Here is a 26,452-nt window from a genome sequence, read left to right as displayed (position 1 = left end):
GCTGCCGCTGCTGGGCACTTCTGGGTCCCCTGGCGCACAGTCAATCCCAGCCGACCCTCCCCCACAGGAGTCCTCCCCCCAACACCTGACTACCTCTTCAACACCCCAAGACTGGGAGCCTTTCTTCCTTCCAGGAGAATCTTCTCGACTCGGGCGATCTGAGAGCTTCTGCTTGCACAAGACTCCTACTCTGCGGCCTGCTCTCTTCCTGAGGGATTCCAGCAGCTCCTACAGCAAGATGAGCCACGCCCTCCCCACAAACCCTTTTATACCTCTCAGGACCCTGTGCTCTGCTAACATGCACACTCCCCCTTCCCTCATTGGCCATAGAGGATGCTGCGGGGGTGGCGCCAGCTTAGTCCTGGTCTATCACATTGGCCTCAGGACAATCTCACTGGGTGGGGCTCCATATCCCCGCCCAGCCTACCTCCTGAAACCAGGGCTGACTAAGCCTGATGTGATTACTCAGCCAACAAGAACTCACACTGCAACTGTTTGCGGGTCCACCTTGGAGTGGGAAAGGGCCCACACAGATGTCAAACTGTCCCCGAGTACCCACAGATAATCACCACACAGGGAGAGGATGAGATCTGACATAGGACTGCGGATGGAGTCAATTGACAAACCATCAGAGAGCAGAGAGCTGAACAGCACAACACCCTGATAGCTGGCTATTTCTTTCTCTCCTCTTGTTCTCATCAAGAAATGAAATGTTTCAAATCAAAAAGGTTACCCTTTGAAGACGTGACAAGTCCACTCTCATGCAGAAGTGGGAAAACAAGACCCGAAGAGAAAACACAAGGAGAACCTGAACTGGGATGGGTGTATTGCACCTAAAACACAGACTCTGGGGTGGGTGGGGAGAGAGCACAGGTCCAAAACGGATGGCAGAGGACCTCGTGGGGGTTGGGTTGTTGCGTGGGAAACTGAGAAATGGTATGCATGACAAACTATTGTGTTTACTCTTGAATGCAAAACTTGAATCCCCCAGAAAGAATTTTAAAAATCCTAAAGAATGAGGAACCAACGGACTTCATAGACTCATGCAAAACAACAAACAAACAAACAAACAAACAAACAAGAAACAGTGTCCCTTTTCCACTGTTTTCTCATGTGTGAGTTCACATAGAGAATGAAGGAAATCAGAGCTTGGGTGGAGAGAGGGCACAGGGGAAGAGAGGAGTGGAGAGGAAGGAGAGGGGAGCAGGAGAGAAGAAAGGAGAGGAGAGAAGAAGGTTGGTGAGGACAGGAAATAGGACAGGAGTAGGGGAAAAGGAGGGGGACAGGAGGGGAGGGGAGGGACGATTAGGGGAAGGGAGGAGAGGGAAGGGGAGTGGAAGGGAGAGGAGAGGAGAGGAACAGAGGAGAGGGGTGGAGAGAGACCATGCTATACTGTTTCACCACTTATGAAGCTTCCCAGGTCCAGCAGGTGACTGGGGTTTAAACCAGGGTCCTTGGGCTCTGGAATGTTGGCTCTGATCTAGGTGGACCATCCTCCAATCTCTTACTGTCTTTCAAAAGTGTAAGAAAAAGCAGAATATCTACAACCCTTGGGAGATCAAACTCGATGACGTCTTGCATTCCTATCTAGTCACCAAGAGCTGAGAAAGAGCATGAATGCACACTGTTTCGTGGTGTGGGTGGGATGGGGCCTGTGGCTTTGGGAGCTCAGGCTAGAGAGTCAGTTTGCATAACCACTGTCAATTTGCATAACCACTGTCAATTAGCATAACCTCCACCCTGTTTGATCCCTCAATCCAGAGTAAGTAATTGATTAAGATAAAACAGGGACTTCTGCCTCTGATCGGCTCACATAGGCTGGCACCAATAGCCCTCAGGGGAGATGAGTCCCAGCCACAGCCCTGGCAAGATGCCAAGGGATTCTCAGTCAGTCCATAAGCTTCACCTGAGGGGCTGAGGTCAAGCCCAAACAGCTGTGCAAAGAGACAACAGGGAATGTTTCCATGCCTTCCTTGGACACAGTCAAGTCTGCTGAGGGGGTGGCAAAGGAAGGTTGGAGGGAGGGTTGGAGAGAGGGGCAGAGGGAGGGAGGGAGAGAGAGAGAGAGAGAGAGAGAGAGAGAGAGAGAGAAGGGAGGGGCCTTTCAAGCTGAAAGAGATTGAGGACCCTTGCTCAAACAGCCGAGCAGGAATTGTTGTTTTCGACAGGTTATGTTGTTTTCGCCAGGCTGGCTTCACGGGCGGGTAACAGACGACCAGGGACTCATGGTTGAGCTGTAGGCAGTATCTCTTTATTCATGCAGGACGCAGCACAATCTAAGACGAGCTAAGCTAAACTCAAGGTACAGCACTCTAAAACTCACAATGCTGTCTTTATATATACTTCCCAAGTAGGGTGGAAACAGGATGTGACATAGAGAGGGTGGAGAGGAAAGTGACTGGTGAAAATCAGGGTGTGACAAAGAAGGGATCAGGGTGTGACAAGGAGGGGGGGGGTGGAGCAAAAACATATCATGAAACAGTGGGGATTGAACCAATGCCCTGGAGGGAGGTGCTTGTTAACAGCGGTTATGTAAATAGAATGAAGTGGTTATGTAAATAGAATAGTGTTCAGCAGGGGGGATTTAAACCAAATGAAACAGAAGAGGTCTCATGCATACCAACAGGAATGAAGCTTCTTCCCATGCAAGGAGCACTGCTGATGCCAGGCTCTTGCATCCCATCCATCATCCATCGGGCGGGCACCTCCACCTCACCCTCACCCCGCTACGTTCCTTAGCTGATCCCCCCTGCTATCTCCCTAACTTCAAGACCAAGCAAGACTCAAAGAAAACACCGTCTGCAGTAAAAAGAAGAGTTGGAGACACTTTCTGATGTTTGAAGCACTTTATTGCGGAGAGGAATGAGTACAGTCCATTACAGCTATCACACAATGCAGGAGGGCAGGCTGTGTGGGAAGAGTCGAGGCTCCATCCTTCCCAGTGTGAAACCTTGGCAAAACTCTGGCACAGGGCTGTCCGTTCAGTCCACGCATAGTCCAGAGGAAGGGGCTGTGACTCCCGACCAGGGACCAGGGCGTGAGTGATTGAGGTGATGCCTGCCAAGGGAAGGGTTTCCAGGGCATGAGAGATGAGCTGTGAAGACAGATTTCCCTGAGCAGCAGCCACTCGTGTCTGGGTCTGGGTGTGGGTCTGTTTGCGGTTCTGGGTCTGGGTGTGGTTCTGGGTCTTCTCTTCAGGGGCACAAGGGGAATGCTGGTTGGCAGGGCTGTGTCCTGCCTGGGCTGAGCCTTCCAGCCCCATCTCCTGGCAGAGCCAGGAGTCTGTCCTTCTTCCAGGGAAGTGCAGAAAGGTGCAGATGCCGAGGAGTGCAGAGTGTGCTCCTTTTGTGGGCAAGGGAGGCTGCAGGCAAAGACCCGGGTGTGGACAGGAGGGCTTGTGGCGTGTCAGACTGGGGGGCTGCAACTGAAGCCTTGGTCCGGTCCTTGGGCTCCCTGGTCCTGGAGAAGGGGTGAGCAAGCACCGTGTTGTCAGCACCTATAGGCATGGCAGGGCTGAGGGCTGGGCAAGGTGAGCAGCATCTTCTTGTGGGTCTTCTTGTTCCTCCTCTTGGTGGCTCTGGTCGTGGCTGGAGCAGTGGTGGTCGCAGAGGCAGTGTTGGTGGGTTCAGCGCTGGGGGCGGTGTTCTCCTTTGAGGAAGGGCTGTGTGGCCTGGCCCATGCCTTGCCTCCTGTGGAGGGGTGGATGAGCACAGCCTGGGCAGGCAGGTCACCTGGCACTGTCCTGAGCTGCAAGTGGGTCGTGGGCCGCTTGTGTTCCTGGAGAGCTCTCCACTGGTCCAAAGTCATCTGTGCTGGTGGTGTTGGTTGGCATGGCTGCTGCGGGGACGGCTGCAGTCTGGGAAGGCGTTGGTCTCTCTGGGGCTCATCGGGGCTGGTCGGCAGGCCAGGCTGTGCACTGGGCAAGACAGGGCAGGCTGGTTCTGGTGCAGGGTGGCAGGAAGCCCTGAACTCCTCCTCCTCGTCGTCGTTCTGCTGCTGTTGCTGCTGCTGCTGCTGCTGTTGCTGGGGTAGCTGTGTCTTGCGCAGGTAAAAGAGGACATAGGCCTGCTGGCTGAGGGCAGAGGCCACGTGGCAGGCGGTGACCCGAGCGTCGTCCATCTGATACCAGAGTCCTTGGGCACTCTGCACATAGGCCAGGTAGTGTCCGATGTGGGGGGTGCAGCCCACGTGGACCAGGATGGCGTAGAGGCCGTAGAGCAGAGGCGGTCCCTGCGGCTTTGACGTGTATTCACGCAGGTCCAGCTCCTGTGGGTAGGCCACGGCCTTGGCGTCTTTGCTGTGGCTCCAGGGGCAGAAGCGCTGCAGGGCCAGCACGAGCACCTGCGAAGGGCTGTGCAGGCTCAAGGTCTTGGAGGCGGCTCTCTTGTGCTGGCAGTGTCCGCACTCATAGGCGTTGTCCCCGTCCAGGCGCTCAGGCTTCACCAGCTCCCGCAGAGCTTGCTCCACACTGGAGGCGGCATGGATGTTGAGGGCGATGTCCAGGTAAGGTTCGAAGGTCTCTGACACTGAGTGGCAGTGGAGGCAGCGAATCTGAGACCTCCACAGCCCGCCGAAGATGCTGGGCACCAGCCCAGAGTCCTCGCAGCTGGTGCTGTGCAAGGGCTTGTGGATGTGGGCTGGCCCAGGGGCCTGTGCTGGTGCAGCTTGGCCACAGGCATGTGTCAGGGCATCCAGCACGTATAGCAGATATTCGTGGGCGTCTTCCTGCTGCTGGCGGTGGAACCCACTCAGGAGTGCTCGCGGGGGCCGCAGCACCTGCCGGGGCTGCAGCAGGGCGCGGGCCACGTGGGCCTGCAGGGCGCACAGGGCGCAGCTGGGATGCTCAGGGCAACAGCCCGCGCAGTGCTGCTGCTGCTGCTCCGGCTGCTCCTGCTGCTGCTGCTCCTGCTGCTGCTGCTGCTGCCACCGCCTCCGCCACTGCAGAGCCCATGCCAGGGGCCTGGTGTGTGTCAGGCATTGCAGAGCCGCATTCACATAGCAAGTGTTGCCCAGGTTCTGTAGGCCAGCCCCCACCCCAGCAGCTCCTTGCTCACTCACGTGCACGTCCACATCCAGGTCTCCGTGCAGGTCCAGGTCCAAATCCATTTGGGGCAGGTATGAGGTGCCGCCGCCGCCTCTGCCGCCCCCGCGGCTGCCTATGCCCCCGCCCATGCTGCCGCTGCTGGGCACTTCTGGGTCCCCTGGCGCACAGTCAATCCCAGCCGACCCTCCCCCACAGGAGTCCTCCCCCCAACACCTGACTACCTCTTCAACACCCCAAGACTGGGAGCTTTTCTTCCTTCCAGGAGAATCTTCTCGACTCGGGCGATCTGAGAGCTTCTGCTTGCACAAGACTCCTACTCTGCGGCCTGCTCTCTTCCTGAGGGATTCCAGCAGCTCCTACAGCAAGATGAGCCACGCCCTCCCCACAAACCCTTTTATACCTCTCAGGACCCTGTGCTCTGCTAACATGCACACTCCCCCTTCCCTCATTGGCCATAGAGGATGCTGCGGGGGTGGCGCCAGCTTAGTCCTGGCCAATCACATTGGCCTCAGGACAATCTCACTGGGTGGGGCTCCATATCCCCGCCCAGCCTACCTCCTGAAACCAGGGCTGACTAAGCCTGATGTGATTACTCAGCCAACAAGAACTCACACTGCAACTGTTTGCGGGTCCACCTTGGAGTGGGAAAGGGCCCACACAGATGACAAACTGTCCCCGAGTACCCACAGATAATCACCACACAGGGAGAGGATGAGATCTGACATAGGACTGCGGATGGAGTCAATTGACAAACCATCAGAGAGCAGAGAGCTGAACAGCACAACACCCTGATGGCTGGCTATTTCTTTCTCTCCTCTTGTTCTCATCAAGAAATGAAATGTTTCAAATCAAAAAGGTTACCCTTTGAAGATGTGACGAGTCCACTCTCATGCAGAAGTGGGAAAACAAGACCCGAAGAGAAAACACAAGGAGAACCTGAACTGGGATGGGTGTATTGCACCTAAAACACAGACTCTGGGGTGGGTGGGGAGAGAGCACAGGTCCAAAACGGATGGCAGAGGACCTCGTGGGGGTTGGGTTGTTGCGTGGGAAACTGAGAAATGGTATGCATGACAAACTATTGTGTTTACTCTTGAATGCAAAACTTGAATCCCCCAGAAAGAATTTTAAAAATCCTAAAGAATGAGGAAGCAACGGACTTCATAGACTCATGCAAAACAACAAACAAACAAACAAACAAACAAGAAACAGTGTCCCTTTTCCACTGTTTTCTCATGTGTGAGTCCACATAGAGAATGAAGGAAATCAGAGCTTGGGTGGAGAGAGGGCAGAGAGGAGGAAAGGAGTGGATAGGAAGGAGAGGGGAGCAGTAGAGAAGAAAGGAGAGGAGAGAAGAAGGTTGGTGAGGGCAGGAGATAGGACGGAAGTAGGGGAAAAGCAGGGGGACAGGAGGGGGAGGGGAGGGACGATTAGGGGAAGGGAGGACAGGGAAGGGGATAGGAGGGGAGAGGAGAGGAGAGGAACAGAGGAGAGGGGTGGAGAGAGACCATGCTATACTGTTTCACCACTTATGAAGCTTCCCAGGTCCAGCAGGTGACTGGGGTTTAAACCAGGGTCCTTGGGCTCTGGAATGTTGGCTCTGATCTAGGTGCACCATCCTCCAATCTCTTACTGTCTTTCAAAAGTGTAAGAAAAAGCAGAATATCTACAACCCTTGGGAGATCAAACTCGATGACGTCTTGCATTCCTATCTAGTCACCAAGAGCTGAGAAAGAGCATGAATGCACACTGTTTCGTGGTGTGGGTGGGATGGGGCCTGTGGCTTTGGGAGCTCAGGCTAGAGAGTCAGTTTGCTTAACCACTGTCAATTTGCATAACCACTGTCAATTAGCATAACCTCCACCCTGTTTGATCCCTCAATCCAGAGGAAGTAATTGATTAAGATAAAACAGGGACTTCTGCCTCTGATCGGCTCCCATAGGCTGGCACCAATAGCCCTCAGGGGAGATGAGTCCCAGCCACAGCCCTGGCAAGATGCCAAGGGATTCTCAGTCAGTCCATAAGCTTCACCTGAGGGGCTGAGGTCAAGCCCAAACAGCTGTGCAAAGAGACAACAGGGAATGTTTCCATGCCTTCCTTGGACACAGTCAAGTCTGCTGAGGGGGTGGCAAAGGAAGGTTGGAGGGAGGGTTGGAGAGAGGGGGAGAGGCAGGGAGGGAGAGAGAGAGAGAGAGAGAGAAGGGAGGGGCCCTTCAAGCTGAAAGAGATTGAGGACCCTTGCTCAAACAGCCGAGCAGGAATGAAGCTTCTTCCCATGCAAGGAGCACTGCTGATGCCAGGCTCTTGCATCCCATCCATCATCCATGGGGCGGACATCTCCACCTCACCCTCACCCTGCTAAGTTCCTTAGCTGCTCCTCCTCCGCTATCTCCCTAACTTCAAGATCAAGCAAGACTCAACGGAAACAACATCTTCAGTAAAAAGGAGAGTTGGAGACACTTTCTGATGTTTGAAGCACTTTATTTCAAAGAGGAATTATTACAGTCCATTACAGCTATCACACAATGCAGGAGGGCAGACTGTGTGGGAAGAGTCGAGGCTCCTTCCTTCCCAGTGTGAAACCTTGGCAAAACTCTGGCACAGGGGTGTCCGTTCAGTCCACGCATAGTCCAGAGGAAGGGGCTGTGACTCCCGACCAGGGACCAGGGCGTGAGTGATTGAGGTGATGCCTGCCAAGGGAAGGGTTTCCAGGGCATGAGAGATGAGCTGTGAAGACAGATTTCCCTGAGCAGCAGCCACTCGTGTCTGGGTCTGGGAGTGGGTCTGTTTGCGGTTCTGGGTCTGGGTGTGGTTCTGGGTCTTCTCTTCAGGGGCACAAGGGGAATGCTGGTTGGCAGGGCTGTGTCCTGCCTGGGCTGAGCCTTCCAGCCCCATCTCCTGGCAGAGCCAGGAGTCTGTCCTTCTTCCAGGGAAGTGCAGAAAGGTGCAGATGCCGAGGAGTGCAGAGCGTGCTCCTTTTGTGGGCAAGGGAGGCTGCAGGCAAAGACCCGGGTGTGGACAGGAGGGCTTGTGGCGTGTCAGACTGGGGGGCTGCAACTGAAGCCTTGGTCCGGTCCTTGGGCTCCCTGGTCCTGGAGAAGGGGTGAGCAAGCACCGTGTTGTCAGCACCTATAGGCATGGCAGGGCTGAGGGCTGGGCAAGGTGAGCAGCATCTTCTTGTGGGTCTTCTTGTTCCTCCTCTTGGTGGCTCTGGTCGTGGCTGGAGCAGTGGTGGTCGCAGAGGCAGTGTTGGTGGGTTCAGCGCTGGGGGCGGTGTTCTCCTTTGAGGAAGGGCTGTGTGGCCTGGCCCATGCCTTGCCTCCTGTGGAGGGGTGGATGAGCACAGCCTGGGCAGGCAGGTCACCTGGCACTGTCCTGAGCTGCAAGTGGGTCGTGGGCCGCTTGTGTTCCTGGAGAGCTCTCCACTGGTCCAAAGTCATCTGTGCTGGTGGTGTTGGTTGGCATGGCTGCTGCGGGGACGGCTGCAGTCTGGGAAGGCGTTGGTCTCTCTGGGGCTCATCGGGGCTGGTCGGCAGGCCAGGCTGTGCACTGGGCAAGACAGGGCAGGCTGGTTCTGGTGCAGGGTGGCAGGAAGCCCTGAACTCCTCCTCCTCGTCGTCGTTCTGCTGCTGCTGCTGCTGCTGCTGCTGCTGCTGTTGCTGGGGTAGCTGTGTCTTGCGCAGGTAAAAGAGGACATAGGCCTGCTGGCTGAGGGCAGAGGCCACGTGGCAGGCGGTGACCCGAGCGTCGTCCATCTGATACCAGAGTCCTTGGGCACTCTGCACATAGGCCAGGTAGTGTCCGCTGTGGGGGGTGCAGCCCACGTGGACCAGGATGGCGTAGAGGCCGTAGAGCAGAGGCGGTCCCTGCGGCTTTGACGTGTATTCACGCAGGTCCAGCTCCTGTGGGTAGGCCACGGCCTTGGCGTCTTTGCTGTGGCTCCAGGGGCAGAAGCGCTGCAGGGCCAGCACGAGCACCTGCGAAGGGCTGTGCAGGCTCAAGGTCTTGGAGGCGGCTCTCTTGTGCTGGCAGTGTCCGCACTCATAGGCGTTGTCCCCGTCCAGGCGCTCAGGCTTCACCAGCTCCCGCAGAGCTTGCTCCACACTGGAGGCGGCATGGATGTTGAGGGCGATGTCCAGGTAAGGTTCGAAGGTCTCTGACACTGAGTGGCAGTGGAGGCAGCGAATCTGAGACCTCCACAGCCCACCGAAGATGCTGGGCACCAGCCCAGAGTCCTCGCAGCTGGTGCTGTGCAAGGGCTTGTGGATGTGGGCTGGCCCAGGGGCCTGTGCTGGTGCAGCTTGGCCACAGGCATGTGTCAGGGCATCCAGCACGTATAGCAGATATTCGTGGGCGTCTTCCTGCTGCTGGCGGTGGAACCCACGCAGGAGTCCTCGCGGGGGCCGCAGCACCTGCCGGGGCTGCAGCAGGGCGCGGGCCACGTGGGCCTGCAGAGCGCACAGGGCGCAGCTGGGATGCTCAGGGCAACAGCCCGCGCAGTGCTGCTGCTGCTGCTCCGGCTGCTCCTGCTGCTGCTGCTGCTGCCACCGCCTCCGCCACTGCAGAGCCCATGCCAGGGGCCTGGTGTGTGTCAGGCATTGCAGAGCCGCATTCACATAGCAAGTGTTGCCCAGGTTCTGTAGGCCAGCCCCCACCCCAGCAGCTCCTTGCTCACTCACGTGCACGTCCACATCCAGGTCTCCGTGCAGGTCCAGGTCCAAATCCATTTGGGGCAGGTATGAGGTGCCGCCGCCGCCTCTGCCGCCCCCGTGGCTGCCTATGCCCCCGCCCATGCTGCCGCTGCTGGGCACTTCTGGGTCCCCTGGCGCACAGTCAATCCCAGCCGACCCTCCCCCACAGGAGTCCTCCCCCCAACACCTGACTACCTCTTCAACACCCCAAGACTGGGAGCTTTTCTTCCTTCCAGGAGAATCTTCTCGACTCGGGCGATCTGAGAGCTTCTGCTTGCACAAGACTCCTACTCTGCGGCCTGCTCTCTTCCTGAGGGATTCCAGCAGCTCCTACAGCAAGATGAGCCACGCCCTCCCCACAAACCCTTTTATACCTCTCAGGACCCTGTGCTCTGCTAACATGCACACTCCCCCTTCCCTCATTGGCCATAGAGGATGCTGCGGGGGTGGCGCCAGCTTAGTCCTGGCCAATCACATTGGCCTCAGGACAATCTCACTGGGTGGGGCTCCATATCCCCGCCCAGCCTACCTCCTGAAACCAGGGCTGACTAAGCCTGATGTGATTACTCAGCCAACAAGAACTCACACTGCAACTGTTTGCGGGTCCACCTTGGAGTGGGAAAGGGCCCACACAGATGACAAACTGTCCCCGAGTACCCACAGATAATCACCACACAGGGAGAGGATGAGATCTGACATAGGACTGCGGATGGAGTCAATTGACAAACCATCAGAGAGCAGAGAGCTGAACAGCACAACACCCTGATGGCTGGCTATTTCTTTCTCTCCTCTTGTTCTCATCAAGAAATGAAATGTTTCAAATCAAAAAGGTTACCCTTTGAAGATGTGACGAGTCCACTCTCATGCAGAAGTGGGAAAACAAGACCCGAAGAGAAAACACAAGGAGAACCTGAACTGGGATGGGTGTATTGCACCTAAAACACAGACTCTGGGGTGGGTGGGGAGAGAGCACAGGTCCAAAACGGATGGCAGAGGACCTCGTGGGGGTTGGGTTGTTGCGTGGGAAACTGAGAAATGGTATGCATGACAAACTATTGTGTTTACTCTTGAATGCAAAACTTGAATCCCCCAGAAAGAATTTTAAAAATCCTAAAGAATGAGGAACCAACGGACTTCATAGACTCATGCAAAACAACAAACAAACAAACAAACAAGAAACAGTGTCCCTTTTCCACTGTTTTCTCATGTGTGAGTTCACATAGAGAATGAAGGAAATCAGAGCTTGGGTGGAGAGAGGGCACAGGGGAAGAGAGGAGTGGAGAGGAAGGAGAGGGGAGCAGGAGAGAAGAAAGGAGAGGAGAGAAGAAGGTTGGTGAGGACAGGAGATAGGACGGGAGTAGGGGAAAAGGAGCGGGACAGGAGGGGATGAGAGGTACGATTAGGGGAAGGGAGAAGAGGGAAGGGGAGTGGAAGGGAGAGGAGAGGAACAGAGGAGAGGGGTGGAGAGACACCATGGTATACTGTTTCACCACTTATGAAGCTTCCCAGGTCCAGCAGGTGACTGGGGTTTAAACCAGGGTCCTTGGGCTCTGGAATGTTGGCTCTGATCTAGGTGGACCATCCTCCAATCTCTTACTGTCTTTCAAAAGTGTAAGAAAAAGCAGAATATCTACAACCCTTGGGAGATCAAACTCGATGACTTCTTGCATTCCTATCTAGTCACCAAGAGCTGAGAAAGAGCATGAATGCACACTGTTTCGTGGTGTGGGTGGGATGGGGCCTGTGGCTTTGGGAGCTCAGGCTAGAGAGTCAGTTTGCATAACCACTGTCAATTTGCATAACCACTGTCAATTAGCATAACCTCCACCCTGTTTGATCCCTCAATCCAGAGTAAGTAATTGATTAAGATAAAACAGGGACTTCTGCCTCTGATCGGCTCCCATAGGCTGGCACCAATAGCCCTCAGGGGAGATGAGTCCCAGCCACAGCCCTGGCAAGATGCCAAGGGATTCTCAGTCAGTCCATAAGCTTCACCTGAGGGGCTGAGGTGAAGCCCAAACAGCTGTGCAAAGAGACAACAGGGAATGTTTCCATGCCTTCCTTGGACACAGTCAAGTCTGCTGAGGGGGTGGCAAAGGAAGGTTGGAGGGAGGGTTGGAGAGAGGGGCAGAGGGAGGGAGGGAGAGAGAGAGAGAGAGAGAAGGGAGGGGCCTTTCAAGCTGAAAGAGATTGAGGACCCTTGCTCAAACAGCTGAGCAGGAATTGTTGTTTTCGACAGGTTATGTTGTTTTCGCCAGGCTGGCTTCACGGGCGGGTAACAGACGACCAGGGACTCATGGTTGAGCTGTAGGCAGTATCTCTTTATTCATGCAGGACGCAGCACAATCTAAGACGAGCTAAGCTAAACTCAAGGTACAGCACTCTAAAACTCACAATGCTGTCTTTATATATACTTCCCAAGTAGGGTGGAAACAGGATGTGACATAGTGAGGGTGGAGAGGAAAGTGACTGGTGAAAATCAGGGTGTGACAAAGAAGGGATCAGGGTGTGACAAGGAGGGGGGGGGTGGAGCAAAAACATATCATGAAACAGTGGGGATTGAACCAATGCCCTGGAGGGAGGTGCTTGTTAACAGCGGTTATGTAAATAGAATGAAGTGGTTATGTAAATAGAATAGTGTTCAGCAGGGGGGATTTAAACCAAATGAAACAGAAGGGGTCTCATGCATACCAACAGGAATGAAGCTTCTTCCCATGCAAGGAGCACTGCTGATGCCAGGCTCTTGCATCCCATCCATCATCCATCGGGCGGGCACCTCCACCTCACCCTCACCCTGCTACGTTCCTTAGCTGATCCCCCCTGCTATCTCCCTAACTTCAAGACCAAGCAAGACTCAAAGCAAACACCGTCTGCAGTAAAAAGAAGAGTTGGAGACACTTTCTGATGTTTGAAGCACTTTATTGTGGAGAGGAATGAGTACAGTCCATTACAGCTATCACACAATGCAGGAGGGCAGGCTGTGTGGGAAGAGTCGAGGCTCCTTCCTTCCCAGTGTGAAACCTTGGCAAAACTCTGGCACAGGGCTGTCCGTTCAGTCCACGCATAGTCCAGAGGAAGGGGCTGTGACTCCCGACCAGGGACCAGGGCGTGAGTGATTGAGGTGATGCCTGCCAAGGGAAGGGTTTCCAGGGCATGAGAGATGAGCTGTGAAGACAGATTTCCCTGAGCAGCAGCCACTCGTGTCTGGGTCTGGGAGTGGGTCTGTTTGCGGTTCTGGGTCTGGGTGTGGTTCTGGGTCTTCTCTTCAGGGGCACAAGGGGAATGCTGGTTGGCAGGGCTGTGTCCTGCCTGGGCTGAGCCTTCCAGCCCCATCTCCTGGCAGAGCCAGGAGTCTGTCCTTCTTCCAGGGAAGTGCAGAAAGGTGCAGATGCCGAGGAGTGCAGAGTGTGCTCCTTTTGTGGGCAAGGGAGGCTGCAGGCAAAGACCCGGGTGTGGACAGGAGGGCTTGTGGCGTGTCAGACTGGGGGGCTGCAACTGAAGCCTTGGTCCGGTCCTTGGGCTCCCTGGTCCTGGAGAAGGGGTGAGCAAGCACCGTGTTGTCAGCACCTATAGGCATGGCAGGGCTGAGGGCTGGGCAAGGTGAGCAGCATCTTCTTGTGGGTCTTCTTGTTCCTCCTCTTGGTGGCTCTGGTCGTGGCTGGAGCAGTGGTGGTCGCAGAGGCAGTGTTGGTGGGTTCAGCGCTGGGGGCGGTGTTCTCCTTTGAGGAAGGGCTGTGTGGCCTGGCCCATGCCTTGCCTCCTGTGGAGGGGTGGATGAGCACAGCCTGGGCAGGCAGGTCACCTGGCACTGTCCTGAGCTGCAAGTGGGTCGTGGGCCGCTTGTGTTCCTGGAGAGCTCTCCACTGGTCCAAAGTCATCTGTGCTGGTGGTGTTGGTTGGCATGGCTGCTGCGGGGACGGCTGCAGTCTGGGAAGGCGTTGGTCTCTCTGGGGCTCATCGGGGCTGGTCGGCAGGCCAGGCTGTGCACTGGGCAAGACAGGGCAGGCTGGTTCTGGTGCAGGGTGGCAGGAAGCCCTGAACTCCTCCTCCTCGTCGTCGTTCTGCTGCTGCTGCTGCTGCTGCTGCTGCTGCTGCTGCTGCTGCTGTTGCTGGGGTAGCTGTGTCTTGCGCAGGTAAAAGAGGACATAGGCCTGCTGGCTGAGGGCAGAGGCCACGTGGCAGGCGGTGACCCGAGCGTCGTCCATCTGATACCAGAGTCCTTGGGCACTCTGCACATAGGCCAGGTAGTGTCCGCTGTGGGGGGTGCAGCCCACGTGGACCAGGATGGCGTAGAGGCCGTAGAGCAGAGGCGGTCCCTGCGGCTTTGACGTGTATTCACGCAGGTCCAGCTCCTGTGGGTAGGCCACGGCCTTGGCGTCTTTGCTGTGGCTCCAGGGGCAGAAGCGCTGCAGGGCCAGCACGAGCACCTGCGAAGGGCTGTGCAGGCTCAAGGTCTTGGAGGCGGCTCTCTTGTGCTGGCAGTGTCCGCACTCATAGGCGTTGTCCCCGTCCAGGCGCTCAGGCTTCACCAGCTCCCGCAGAGCTTGCTCCACACTGGAGGCGGCATGGATGTTGAGGGCGATGTCCAGGTAAGGTTCGAAGGTCTCTGACACTGAGTGGCAGTGGAGGCAGCGAATCTGAGACCTCCACAGCCCGCCGAAAATGCTGGGCACCAGCCCAGAGTCCTCGCAGCTGGTGCTGTGCAAGGGCTTGTGGATGTGGGCTGGCCCAGGGGCCTGTGCTGGTGCAGCTTGGCCACAGGCATGTGTCAGGGCATCCAGCACGTATAGCAGATATTCGTGGGCGTCTTCCTGCTGCTGGCGGTGGAACCCACTCAGGAGTGCTCGCGGGGGCCGCAGCACCTGCCGGGGCTGCAGCAGGGCGCGGGCCACGTGGGCCTGCAGGGCGCACAGGGCGCAGCTGGGATGCTCAGGGCAACAGCCCGCGCAGTGCTGCTGCTGCTGCTCCGGCTGCTCCTGCTGCTGCTGCTCCTGCTGCTGCTGCTGCTGCCACCGCCTCCGCCACTGCAGAGCCCATGCCAGGGGCCTGGTGTGTGTCAGGCATTGCAGAGCCGCATTCACATAGCAAGTGTTGCCCAGGTTCTGTAGGCCAGCCCCCACCCCAGCAGCTCCTTGCTCACTCACGTGCACGTCCACATCCAGGTCTCCGTGCAGGTCCAGGTCCAAATCCATTTGGGGCAGGTATGAGGTGCCGCCGCCGCCTCTACCGCCCCCGCGGCTGCCTATGCCCCCGCCCATGCTGCCGCTGCTGGGCACTTCTGGGTCCCCTGGCGCACAGTCAATCCCAGCCGACCCTCCCCCACAGGAGTCCTCCCCCCAACACCTGACTACCTCTTCAACACCCCAAGACTGGGAGCTTTTCTTCCTTCCAGGAGAATCTTCTCGACTCGGGCGATCTGAGAGCTTCTGCTTGCACAAGACTCCTACTCTGCGGCCTGCTCTCTTCCTGAGGGATTCCAGCAGCTCCTACAGCAAGATGAGCCACGCCCTCCCCACAAACCCTTTTATACCTCTCAGGACCCTGTGCTCTGCTAACATGCACACTCCCCCTTCCCTCATTGGCCATAGAGGATGCTGCGGGGGTGGCGCCAGCTTAGTCCTGGCCAATCACATTGGCCTCAGGACAATCTCACTGGGTGGGGCTCCATATCCCCGCCCAGCCTACCTCCTGAAACCAGGGCTGACTAAGCCTGATGTGATTACTCAGCCAACAAGAACTCACACTGCAACTGTTTGCGGGTCCACCTTGGAGTGGGAAAGGGCCCACACAGATGACAAACTGTCCCCGAGTACCCACAGATAATCACCACACAGGGAGAGGATGAGATCTGACATAGGACTGCGGATGGAGTCAATTGACAAACCATCAGAGAGCAGAGAGCTGAACAGCACAACACCCTGATAGCTGGCTATTTCTTTCTCTCCTCTTGTTCTCATCAGGAAATGAAATGTTTCAAATCAAAAAGGTTACCCTTTGAAGACGTGACAAGTCCACTCTCATGCAGAAGTGGGAAAACAAGACCCGAAGAGAAAACACAAGGAGAACCTGAACTGGGATGGGTGCATTGCACCTAAAACACAGACTCTGGGGTGGGTGGGGAGAGAGCACAGGTCCAAAACGGATGGCAGAGGACCTCGTGGGGGTTGGGTTGTTGCGTGGGAAACTGAGAAATGGTATGCATGACAAACTATTGTGTTTACTCTTGAATGCAAAACTTGAATCCCCCAGAAAGAATTTTAAAAATCCTAAAGAATGAGGAACCAACGGACTTCATAGACTCATGCAAAACAACAAACAAACAAACAAACAAGAAACAGTGTCCCTTTTCCACTGTTTTCTCATGTGTGAGTTCACATAGAGAATGAAGGAAATCAGAGCTTGGGTGGAGAGAGGGCACAGGGGAAGAGAGGAGTGGAGAGGAAGGAGAGGGGAGCAGGAGAGAAGAAAGGAGAGGAGAGAAGAAGGTTGGTGAGGACAGGAGATAGGACGGGAGTAGGGGAAAAGGAGCGGGACAGGAGGGGACGAGAGGTACGATTAGGGGAAGGGAGAAGAGGGAAGGGGAGTGGAAGGGAGAGGAGAGGAACAGAGGAGAGGGGTGGAGAGACACCATGCTATACTGTTTCACCACTTATGAAGCTTCCCAGGTCCAGCAGGTGACTGGGGTTTAAACCAGGGTCCTTGGGCTCTGGAATGTTGGCTCTGATCTAGGTGGACCATCCTCCAATCTCTTACTGTCTTTCAAAAGTGTAAGAAAAAGCAGAATATCTACAACCCTTGGGAGATCAAACTCGATGACGTCTTGCATTCCTATCTAGTCACCAAGAGCTGAGAAAGAGCATGAATGCACACTGTTTCGTGGTGTGGGTGGGATGGGGCCTGTGGCTTTGGGAGCTCAGGCTAGAGAGTCAGTTTGCATAACCACTGTCAATTTGCATAACCACTGTCAATTAGCATAACCTCCACCCTGTTTGATCCCTCAATCCAGAGTAAGTAATTGATTAAGATAAAACAGGGACTTCTGCCTCTGATCGGTTCCCATAGGCTGGCACCAATAGCCCTCAGGGGAGATGAGTCCCAGCCACAGCCCTGGCAAGATGCCAAGGGATTCTCAGTCAGTCCATAAGCTTCACCTGAGGGGCTGAGGTCAAGCCCAAACAGCTGTGCAAAGAGACAACAGGGAATGTTTCCATGCCTTCCTTGGACACAGTCAAGTCTGCTGAGGGGGTGGCAAAGGAAGGTTGGAGGGAGGGTTGGAGAGAGGGGCAGAGGGAGGGAGGGAGAGAGAGAGAGAGAGAGAAGGGAGGGGCCTTTCAAGCTGAAAGAGATTGAGGACCCTTGCTCAAACAGCCGAGCAGGAATTGTTGTTTTCGACAGGTTATGTTGTTTTCGCCAGGCTGGCTTCACGGGCGGGTAACAGACGACCAGGGACTCATGGTTGAGCTGTAGGCAGTATCTCTTTATTCATGCAGGACGCAGCACAATCTAAGACGAGCTAAGCTAAACTCAAGGTACAGCACTCTAAAACTCACAATGCTGTCTTTATATATACTTCCCAAGTAGGGTGGAAACAGGATGTGACATAGTGAGGGTGGAGAGGAAAGTGACTGGTGAAAATCAGGGTGTGACAAAGAAGGGATCAGGGTGTGACAAGGAGGGGGGGGGTGGAGCAAAAACATATCATGAAACAGTGGGGATTGAACCAATGCCCTGGAGGGAGGTGCTTGTTAACAGCGGTTATGTAAATAGAATGAAGTGGTTATGTAAATAGAATAGTGTTCAGCAGGGGGGATTTAAACCAAATGAAACAGAAGGGGTCTCATGCATACCAACAGGAATGAAGCTTCTTCCCATGCAAGGAGCACTGCTGATGCCAGGCTCTTGCATCCCATCCATCATCCATCGGGCGGGCACCTCCACCTCACCCTCACCCCGCTACGTTCCTTAGCTGATCCCCCCTGCTATCTCCCTAACTTCAAGACCAAGCAAGACTCAAAGCAAACACCGTCTGCAGTAAAAAGAAGAGTTGGAGACACTTTCTGATGTTTGAAGCACTTTATTGTGGAGAGGAATGAGTACAGTCCATTACAGCTATCACACAATGCAGGAGGGCAGGCTGTGTGGGAAGAGTCGAGGCTCCTTCCTTCCCAGTGTGAAACCTTGGCAAAACTCTGGCACAGGGGTGTCCGTTCAGTCCACGCATAGTCCAGAGGAAGGGGCTGTGACTCCCGACCAGGGACCAGGGCGTGAGTGATTGAGGTGATGCCTGCCAAGGGAAGGGTTTCCAGGGCATGAGAGATGAGCTGTGAAGACAGATTTCCCTGAGCAGCAGCCACTCGTGTCTGGGTCTGGGAGTGGGTCTGTTTGCGGTTCTGGGTCTGGGTGTGGTTCTGGGTCTTCTCTTCAGGGGCACAAGGGGAATGCTGGTTGGCAGGGCTGTGTCCTGCCTGGGCTGAGCCTTCCAGCCCCATCTCCTGGCAGAGCCAGGAGTCTGTCCTTCTTCCAGGGAAGTGCAGAAAGGTGCAGATGCCGAGGAGTGCAGAGGGTGCTCCTTTTGTGGGCAAGGGAGGCTGCAGGCAAAGACCCGGGTGTGGACAGGAGGGCTTGTGGCGTGTCAGACTGGGGGGCTGCAACTGAAGCCTTGGTCCGGTCCTTGGGCTCCCTGGTCCTGGAGAAGGGGTGAGCAAGCACCGTGTTGTCAGCACCTATAGGCATGGCAGGGCTGAGGGCTGGGCAAGGTGAGCAGCATCTTCTTGTGGGTCTTCTTGTTCCTCCTCTTGGTGGCTCTGGTCGTGGCTGGAGCAGTGGTGGTCGCAGAGGCAGTGTTGGTGGGTTCAGCGCTGGGGGCGGTGTTCTCCTTTGAGGAAGGGCTGTGTGGCCTGGCCCATGCCTTGCCTCCTGTGGAGGGGTGGATGAGCACAGCCTGGGCAGGCAGGTCACCTGGCAGTGTCCTGAGCTGCAAGTGGGTCGTGGGCCGCTTGTGTTCCTGGAGAGCTCTCCACTGGTCCAAAGTCATCTGTGCTGGTGGTGTTGGTTGGCATGGCTGCTGCGGGGACGGCTGCAGTCTGGGAAGGCGTTGGTCTCTCTGGGGCTCATCGGGGCTGGTCGGCAGGCCAGGCTGTGCACTGGGCAAGACAGGGCAGGCTGGTTCTGGTGCAGGGTGGCAGGAAGCCCTGAACTCCTCCTCCTCGTCGTCGTTCTGCTGCTGCTGCTGCTGCTGCTGCTGCTGCTGCTGCTGCTGCTGTTGCTGGGGTAGCTGTGTCTTGCGCAGGTAAAAGAGGACATAGGCCTGCTGGCTGAGGGCAGAGGCCACGTGGCAGGCGGTGACCCGAGCGTCGTCCATCTGATACCAGAGTCCTTGGGCACTCTGCACATAGGCCAGGTAGTGTCCGCTGTGGGGGGTGCAGCCCACGTGGACCAGGATGGCGTAGAGGCCGTAGAGCAGAGGCGGTCCCTGCGGCTTTGACGTGTATTCACGCAGGTCCAGCTCCTGTGGGTAGGCCACGGCCTTGGCGTCTTTGCTGTGGCTCCAGGGGCAGAAGCGCTGCAGGGCCAGCACGAGCACCTGCGAAGGGCTGTGCAGGCTCAAGGTCTTGGAGGCGGCTCTCTTGTGCTGGCAGTGTCCGCACTCATAGGCGTTGTCCCCGTCCAGGCGCTCAGGCTTCACCAGCTCCCGCAGAGCTTGCTCCACACTGGAGGCGGCATGGATGTTGAGGGCGATGTCCAGGTAAGGTTCGAAGGTCTCTGACACTGAGTGGCAGTGGAGGCAGCGAATCTGAGACCTCCACAGCCCGCCGAAAATGCTGGGCACCAGCCCAGAGTCCTCGCAGCTGGTGCTGTGCAAGGGCTTGTGGATGTGGGCTGGCCCAGGGGCCTGTGCTGGTGCAGCTTGGCCACAGGCATGTGTCAGGGCATCCAGCACGTATAGCAGATATTCGTGGGCGTCTTCCTGCTGCTGGCGGTGGAACCCACTCAGGAGTGCTCGCGGGGGCCGCAGCACCTGCCGGGGCTGCAGCAGGGCGCGGGCCACGTGGGCCTGCAGGGCGCACAGGGCGCAGCTGGGATGCTCAGGGCAACAGCCCGCGCAGTGCTGCTGCTGCTGCTCCGGCTGCTCCTGCTGCTGCTGCTCCTGCTGCTGCTGCTGCTGCCACCGCCTCCGCCACTGCAGAGCCCATGCCAGGGGCCTGGTGTGTGTCAGGCATTGCAGAGCCGCATTCACATAGCAAGTGTTGCCCAGGTTCTGTAGGCCAGCCCCCACCCCAGCAGCTCCTTGCTCACTCACGTGCACGTCCACATCCAGGTCTCCGTGCAGGTCCAGGTCCAAATCCATTTGGGGCAGGTATGAGGTGCCGCCGCCGCCTCTGCCGCCCCCGCGGCTGCCTATGCCCCCGCCCATGCTGCCGCTGCTGGGCACTTCTGGGTCCCCTGGCGCACAGTCAATCCCAGCCGACCCTCCCCCACAGGAGTCCTCCCCCCAACACCTGACTACCTCTTCAACACCCCAAGACTGGGAGCTTTTCTTCCTTCCAGGAGAATCTTCTCGACTCGGGCGATCTGAGAGCTTCTGCTTGCACAAGACTCCTACTCTGCGGCCTGCTCTCTTCCTGAGGGATTCCAGCAGCTCCTACAGCAAGATGAGCCACGCCCTCCCCACAAACCCTTTTATACCTCTCAGGACCCTGTGCTCTGCTAACATGCACACTCCCCCTTCCCTCATTGGCCATAGAGGATGCTGCGGGGGTGGCGCCAGCTTAGTCCTGGCCAATCACATTGGCCTCAGGACAATCTCACTGGGTGGGGCTCCATATCCCCGCCCAGCCTACCTCCTGAAACCAGGGCTGACTAAGCCTGATGTGATTACTCAGCCAACAAGAACTCACACTGCAACTGTTTGCGGGTCCACCTTGGAGTGGGAAAGGGCCCACACAGATGACAAACTGTCCCCGAGTACCCACAGATAATCACCACACAGGGAGAGGATGAGATCTGACATAGGACTGCGGATGGAGTCAATTGACAAACCATCAGAGAGCAGAGAGCTGAACAGCACAACACCCTGATAGCTGGCTATTTCTTTCTCTCCTCTTGTTCTCATCAGGAAATGAAATGTTTCAAATCAAAAAGGTTACCCTTTGAAGACGTGACAAGTCCACTCTCATGCAGAAGTGGGAAAACAAGACCCGAAGAGAAAACACAAGGAGAACCTGAACTGGGATGGGTGCATTGCACCTAAAACACAGACTCTGGGGTGGGTGGGGAGAGAGCACAGGTCCAAAACGGATGGCAGAGGACCTCGTGGGGGTTGGGTTGTTGCGTGGGAAACTGAGAAATGGTATGCATGACAAACTATTGTGTTTACTCTTGAATGCAAAACTTGAATCCCCCAGAAAGAATTTTAAAAATCCTAAAGAATGAGGAAGCAACGGACTTCATAGACTCATGCAAAACAACAAACAAACAAACAAACAAACAAACAAGAAACAGTGTCCCTTTTCCACTGTTTTCTCATGTGTGAGTTCACATAGAGAATGAAGGAAATCAGAGCTTGGGTGGAGAGAGGGCACAGGGGAAGAGAGGAGTGGAGAGGAAGGAGAGGGGAGCAGGAGAGAAGAAAGGAGAGGAGAGAAGAAGGTTGGTGAGGACAGGAGATAGGACGGGAGTAGGGGAAAAGGAGCGGGACAGGAGGGGACGAGAGGTACGATTAGGGGAAGGGAGAAGAGGGAAGGGGAGTGGAAGGGAGAGGAGAGGAACAGAGGAGAGTGGTGGAGAGACACCATGCTATACTGTTTCACCACTTATGAAGCTTCCCAGGTCCAGCAGGTGACTGGGGTTTAAACCAGGGTCCTTGGGCTCTGGAATGTTGGCTCTGATCTAGGTGGACCATCCTCCAATCTCTTACTGTCTTTCAAAAGTGTAAGAAAAAGCAGAATATCTACAACCCTTGGGAGATCAAACTCGATGACGTCTTGCATTCCTATCTAGTCACCAAGAGCTGAGAAAGAGCATGAATGCACACTGTTTCGTGGTGTGGGTGGGATGGGGCCTGTGGCTTTGGGAGCTCAGGCTAGAGAGTCAGTTTGCATAACCACTGTCAATTTGCATAACCACTGTCAATTAGCATAACCTCCACCCTGTTTGATCCCTCAATCCAGAGTAAGTAATTGATTAAGATAAAACAGGGACTTCTGCCTCTGATCGGTTCCCATAGGCTGGCACCAATAGCCCTCAGGGGAGATGAGTCCCAGCCACAGCCCTGGCAAGATGCCAAGGGATTCTCAGTCAGTCCATAAGCTTCACCTGAGGGGCTGAGGTCAAGCCCAAACAGCTGTGCAAAGAGACAACAGGGAATGTTTCCATGCCTTCCTTGGACACAGTCAAGTCTGCTGAGGGGGTGGCAAAGGAAGGTTGGAGGGAGGGTTGGAGAGAGGGGCAGAGGGAGGGAGGGAGAGAGAGAGAGAGAGAGAAGGGAGGGGCCTTTCAAGCTGAAAGAGATTGAGGACCCTTGCTCAAACAGCCGAGCAGGAATTGTTGTTTTCGACAGGTTATGTTGTTTTCGCCAGGCTGGCTTCACGGGCGGGTAACAGACGACCAGGGACTCATGGTTGAGCTGTAGGCAGTATCTCTTTATTCATGCAGGACGCAGCACAATCTAAGACGAGCTAAGCTAAACTCAAGGTACAGCACTCTAAAACTCACAATGCTGTCTTTATATATACTTCCCAAGTAGGGTGGAAACAGGATGTGACATAGTGAGGGTGGAGAGGAAAGTGACTGGTGAAAATCAGGGTGTGACAAAGAAGGGATCAGGGTGTGACAAGGAGGGGGGGGGTGGAGCAAAAACATATCATGAAACAGTGGGGATTGAACCAATGCCCTGGAGGGAGGTGCTTGTTAACAGCGGTTATGTAAATAGAATGAAGTGGTTATGTAAATAGAATAGTGTTCAGCAGGGGGGATTTAAACCAAATGAAACAGAAGGGGTCTCATGCATACCAACAGGAATGAAGCTTCTTCCCATGCAAGGAGCACTGCTGATGCCAGGCTCTTGCATCCCATCCATCATCCATCGGGCGGGCACCTCCACCTCACCCTCACCCCGCTACGTTCCTTAGCTGATCCCCCCTGCTATCTCCCTAACTTCAAGACCAAGCAAGACTCAAAGCAAACACCGTCTGCAGTAAAAAGAAGAGTTGGAGACACTTTCTGATGTTTGAAGCACTTTATTGTGGAGAGGAATGAGTACAGTCCATTACAGCTATCACACAATGCAGGAGGGCAGGCTGTGTGGGAAGAGTCGAGGCTCCTTCCTTCCCAGTGTGAAACCTTGGCAAAACTCTGGCACAGGGCTGTCCGTTCAGTCCACGCATAGTCCAGAGGAAGGGGCTGTGACTCCCGACCAGGGACCAGGGCGTGAGTGATTGAGGTGATGCCTGCCAAGGGAAGGGTTTCCAGGGCATGAGAGATGAGCTGTGAAGACAGATTTCCCTGAGCAGCAGCCACTCGTGTCTGGGTCTGGGAGTGGGTCTGTTTGCGGTTCTGGGTCTGGGTGTGGTTCTGGGTCTTCTCTTCAGGGGCACAAGGGGAATGCTGGTTGGCAGGGCTGTGTCCTGCCTGGGCTGAGCCTTCCAGCCCCATCTCCTGGCAGAGCCAGGAGTCTGTCCTTCTTCCAGGGAAGTGCAGAAAGGTGCAGATGCCGAGGAGTGCAGAGTGTGCTCCTTTTGTGGGCAAGGGAGGCTGCAGGCAAAGACCCGGGTGTGGACAGGAGGGCTTGTGGCGTGTCAGACTGGGGGGCTGCAACTGAAGCCTTGGTCCGGTCCTTGGGCTCCCTGGTCCTGGAGAAGGGGTGAGCAAGCACCGTGTTGTCAGCACCTATAGGCATGGCAGGGCTGAGGGCTGGGCAAGGTGAGCAGCATCTTCTTGTGGGTCTTCTTGTTCCTCCTCTTGGTGGCTCTGGTCGTGGCTGGAGCAGTGGTGGTCGCAGAGGCAGTGTTGGTGGGTTCAGCGCTGGGGGCGGTGTTCTCCTTTGAGGAAGGGCTGTGTGGCCTGGCCCATGCCTTGCCTCCTGTGGAGGGGTGGATGAGCACAGCCTGGGCAGGCAGGTCACCTGGCACTGTCCTGAGCTGCAAGTGGGTCGTGGGCCGCTTGTGTTCCTGGAGAGCTCTCCACTGGTCCAAAGTCATCTGTGCTGGTGGTGTTGGTTGGCATGGCTGCTGCGGGGACGGCTGCAGTCTGGGAAGGCGTTGGTCTCTCTGGGGCTCATCGGGGCTGGTCGGCAGGCCAGGCTGTGCACTGGGCAAGACAGGGCAGGCTGGTTCTGGTGCAGGGTGGCAGGAAGCCCTGAACTCCTCCTCCTCGTCGTCGTTCTGCTGCTGCTGCTGCTGCTGCTGCTGCTGCTGCTGCTGCTGCTGCTGCTGTTGCTGGGGTAGCTGTGTCTTGCGCAGGTAAAAGAGGACATAGGCCTGCTGGCTGAGGGCAGAGGCCACGTGGCAGGCGGTGACCCGAGCGTCGTCCATCTGATACCAGAGTCCTTGGGCACTCTGCACATAGGCCAGGTAGTGTCCGCTGTGGGGGGTGCAGCCCACGTGGACCAGGATGGCGTAGAGGCCGTAGAGCAGAGGCGGTCCCTGCGGCTTTGACGTGTATTCACGCAGGTCCAGCTCCTGTGGGTAGGCCACGGCCTTGGCGTCTTTGCTGTGGCTCCAGGGGCAGAAGCGCTGCAGGGCCAGCACGAGCACCTGCGAAGGGCTGTGCAGGCTCAAGGTCTTGGAGGCGGCTCTCTTGTGCTGGCAGTGTCCGCACTCATAGGCGTTGTCCCCGTCCAGGCGCTCAGGCTTCACCAGCTCCCGCAGAGCTTGCTCCACACTGGAGGCGGCATGGATGTTGAGGGCGATGTCCAGGTAAGGTTCGAAGGTCTCTGACACTGAGTGGCAGTGGAGGCAGCGAATCTGAGACCTCCACAGCCCGCCGAAGATGCTGGGCACCAGCCCAGAGTCCTCGCAGCTGGTGCTGTGCAAGGGCTTGTGGATGTGGGCTGGCCCAGGGGCCTGTGCTGGTGCAGCTTGGCCACAGGCATGTGTCAGGGCATCCAGCACGTATAGCAGATATTCGTGGGCGTCTTCCTGCTGCTGGCGGTGGAACCCACTCAGGAGTGCTCGCGGGGGCCGCAGCACCTGCCGGGGCTGCAGCAGGGCGCGGGCCACGTGGGCCTGCAGGGCGCACAGGGCGCAGCTGGGATGCTCAGGGCAACAGCCCGCGCAGTGCTGCTGCTGCTGCTCCGGCTGCTCCTGCTGCTGCTGCTCCTGCTGCTGCTGCTGCTGCCACCGCCTCCGCCACTGCAGAGCCCATGCCAGGGGCCTGGTGTGTGTCAGGCATTGCAGAGCCGCATTCACATAGCAAGTGTTGCCCAGGTTCTGTAGGCCAGCCCCCACCCCAGCAGCTCCTTGCTCACTCACGTGCACGTCCACATCCAGGTCTCCGTGCAGGTCCAGGTCCAAATCCATTTGGGGCAGGTATGAGGTGCCGCCGCCGCCTCTGCCGCCCCCGCGGCTGCCTATGCCCCCGCCCATGCTGCCGCTGCTGGGCACTTCTGGGTCCCCTGGCGCACAGTCAATCCCAGCCGACCCTCCCCCACAGGAGTCCTCCCCCCAACACCTGACTACCTCTTCAACACCCCAAGACTGGGAGCTTTTCTTCCTTCCAGGAGAATCTTCTCGACTCGGGCGATCTGAGAGCTTCTGCTTGCACAAGACTCCTACTCTGCGGCCTGCTCTCTTCCTGAGGGATTCCAGCAGCTCCTACAGCAAGATGAGCCACGCCCTCCCCACAAACCCTTTTATACCTCTCAGGACCCTGTGCTCTGCTAACATGCACACTCCCCCTTCCCTCATTGGCCATAGAGGATGCTGCGGGGGTGGCGCCAGCTTAGTCCTGGCCAATCACATTGGCCTCAGGACAATCTCACTGGGTGGGGCTCCATATCCCCGCCCAGCCTACCTCCTGAAACCAGGGCTGACTAAGCCTGATGTGATTACTCAGCCAACAAGAACTCACACTGCAACTGTTTGCGGGTCCACCTTGGAGTGGGAAAGGGCCCACACAGATGACAAACTGTCCCCGAGTACCCACAGATAATCACCACACAGGGAGAGGATGAGATCTGACATAGGACTGCGGATGGAGTCAATTGACAAACCATCAGAGAGCAGAGAGCTGAACAGCACAACACCCTGATGGCTGGCTATTTCTTTCTCTCCTCTTGTTCTCATCAAGAAATGAAATGTTTCAAATCAAAAAGGTTACCCTTTGAAGATGTGACGAGTCCACTCTCATGCAGAAGTGGGAAAACAAGACCCGAAGAGAAAACACAAGGAGAACCTGAACTGGGATGGGTGTATTGCACCTAAAACACAGACTCTGGGGTGGGTGGGGAGAGAGCACAGGTCCAAAACGGATGGCAGAGGACCTCGTGGGGGTTGGGTTGTTGCGTGGGAAACTGAGAAATGGTATGCATGACAAACTATTGTGTTTACTCTTGAATGCAAAACTTGAATCCCCCAGAAAGAATTTTAAAAATCCTAAAGAATGAGGAACCAACGGACTTCATAGACTCATGCAAAACAACAAACAAACAAACAAGAAACAGTGTCCCTTTTCCACTGTTTTCTCATGTGTGAGTTCACATAGAGAATGAAGGAAATCA

The 26,452-nt window shown here is 56.2% G+C and overlaps 5 protein-coding genes across 5 annotated transcripts; all 5 read right to left on the bottom strand.

The window, feature by feature from the left end:
* Window positions 1-3,489: 3,489 nt before the first annotated feature.
* LOC132538237 (ubiquitin carboxyl-terminal hydrolase 17-like protein 6) lies at window positions 3,490-5,172 on the bottom strand. Its single transcript, XM_060190860.1, has 2 exons — window positions 5,059-5,172; window positions 3,490-4,812 (listed from the first exon to the last, which is right to left on the bottom strand). Exons 1-2 carry the CDS (start codon window positions 5,170-5,172, stop codon window positions 3,490-3,492), a joined length of 1,437 nt encoding a protein of 478 aa, XP_060046843.1.
* A 2,994-nt stretch (window positions 5,173-8,166) lies between these two features.
* LOC132538236 (ubiquitin carboxyl-terminal hydrolase 17-like protein 6) lies at window positions 8,167-9,837 on the bottom strand. Its single transcript, XM_060190859.1, has 2 exons — window positions 9,724-9,837; window positions 8,167-9,492 (listed from the first exon to the last, which is right to left on the bottom strand). Exons 1-2 carry the CDS (start codon window positions 9,835-9,837, stop codon window positions 8,167-8,169), a joined length of 1,440 nt encoding a protein of 479 aa, XP_060046842.1.
* A 3,458-nt stretch (window positions 9,838-13,295) lies between these two features.
* On the bottom strand, window positions 13,296-14,993 carry LOC132538235 (ubiquitin carboxyl-terminal hydrolase 17-like protein 24). Its single transcript, XM_060190858.1, has 3 exons — window positions 14,880-14,993; window positions 13,828-14,633; window positions 13,296-13,722 (listed from the first exon to the last, which is right to left on the bottom strand). The coding sequence occupies exons 1-3, from the start codon at window positions 14,991-14,993 to the stop codon at window positions 13,296-13,298; spliced, it is 1,347 nt and encodes a 448-aa protein (XP_060046841.1).
* A 3,458-nt stretch (window positions 14,994-18,451) lies between these two features.
* Window positions 18,452-20,149, bottom strand: LOC132538234 (ubiquitin carboxyl-terminal hydrolase 17-like protein 24). The gene is made up of 3 exons (XM_060190857.1): window positions 20,036-20,149; window positions 18,984-19,789; window positions 18,452-18,878 (listed from the first exon to the last, which is right to left on the bottom strand). The coding sequence occupies exons 1-3, from the start codon at window positions 20,147-20,149 to the stop codon at window positions 18,452-18,454; spliced, it is 1,347 nt and encodes a 448-aa protein (XP_060046840.1).
* A 3,466-nt stretch (window positions 20,150-23,615) lies between these two features.
* On the bottom strand, window positions 23,616-25,319 carry LOC132538233 (ubiquitin carboxyl-terminal hydrolase 17-like protein 24). Its single transcript, XM_060190856.1, has 3 exons — window positions 25,206-25,319; window positions 24,154-24,959; window positions 23,616-24,042 (listed from the first exon to the last, which is right to left on the bottom strand). Exons 1-3 carry the CDS (start codon window positions 25,317-25,319, stop codon window positions 23,616-23,618), a joined length of 1,347 nt encoding a protein of 448 aa, XP_060046839.1.
* Window positions 25,320-26,452: the final 1,133 nt, after the last annotated feature.

The sequence above is a fragment of the Erinaceus europaeus genome, chromosome 4, assembly GCF_950295315.1.
Source record: "Erinaceus europaeus chromosome 4, mEriEur2.1, whole genome shotgun sequence".
In the NCBI taxonomy this organism is placed as follows: domain Eukaryota; kingdom Metazoa; phylum Chordata; class Mammalia; order Eulipotyphla; family Erinaceidae; genus Erinaceus; species Erinaceus europaeus.
The sequence above is the reverse complement of the archived record's forward strand: the minus strand, read 5'-3'. Positions and strand labels throughout refer to the sequence as shown.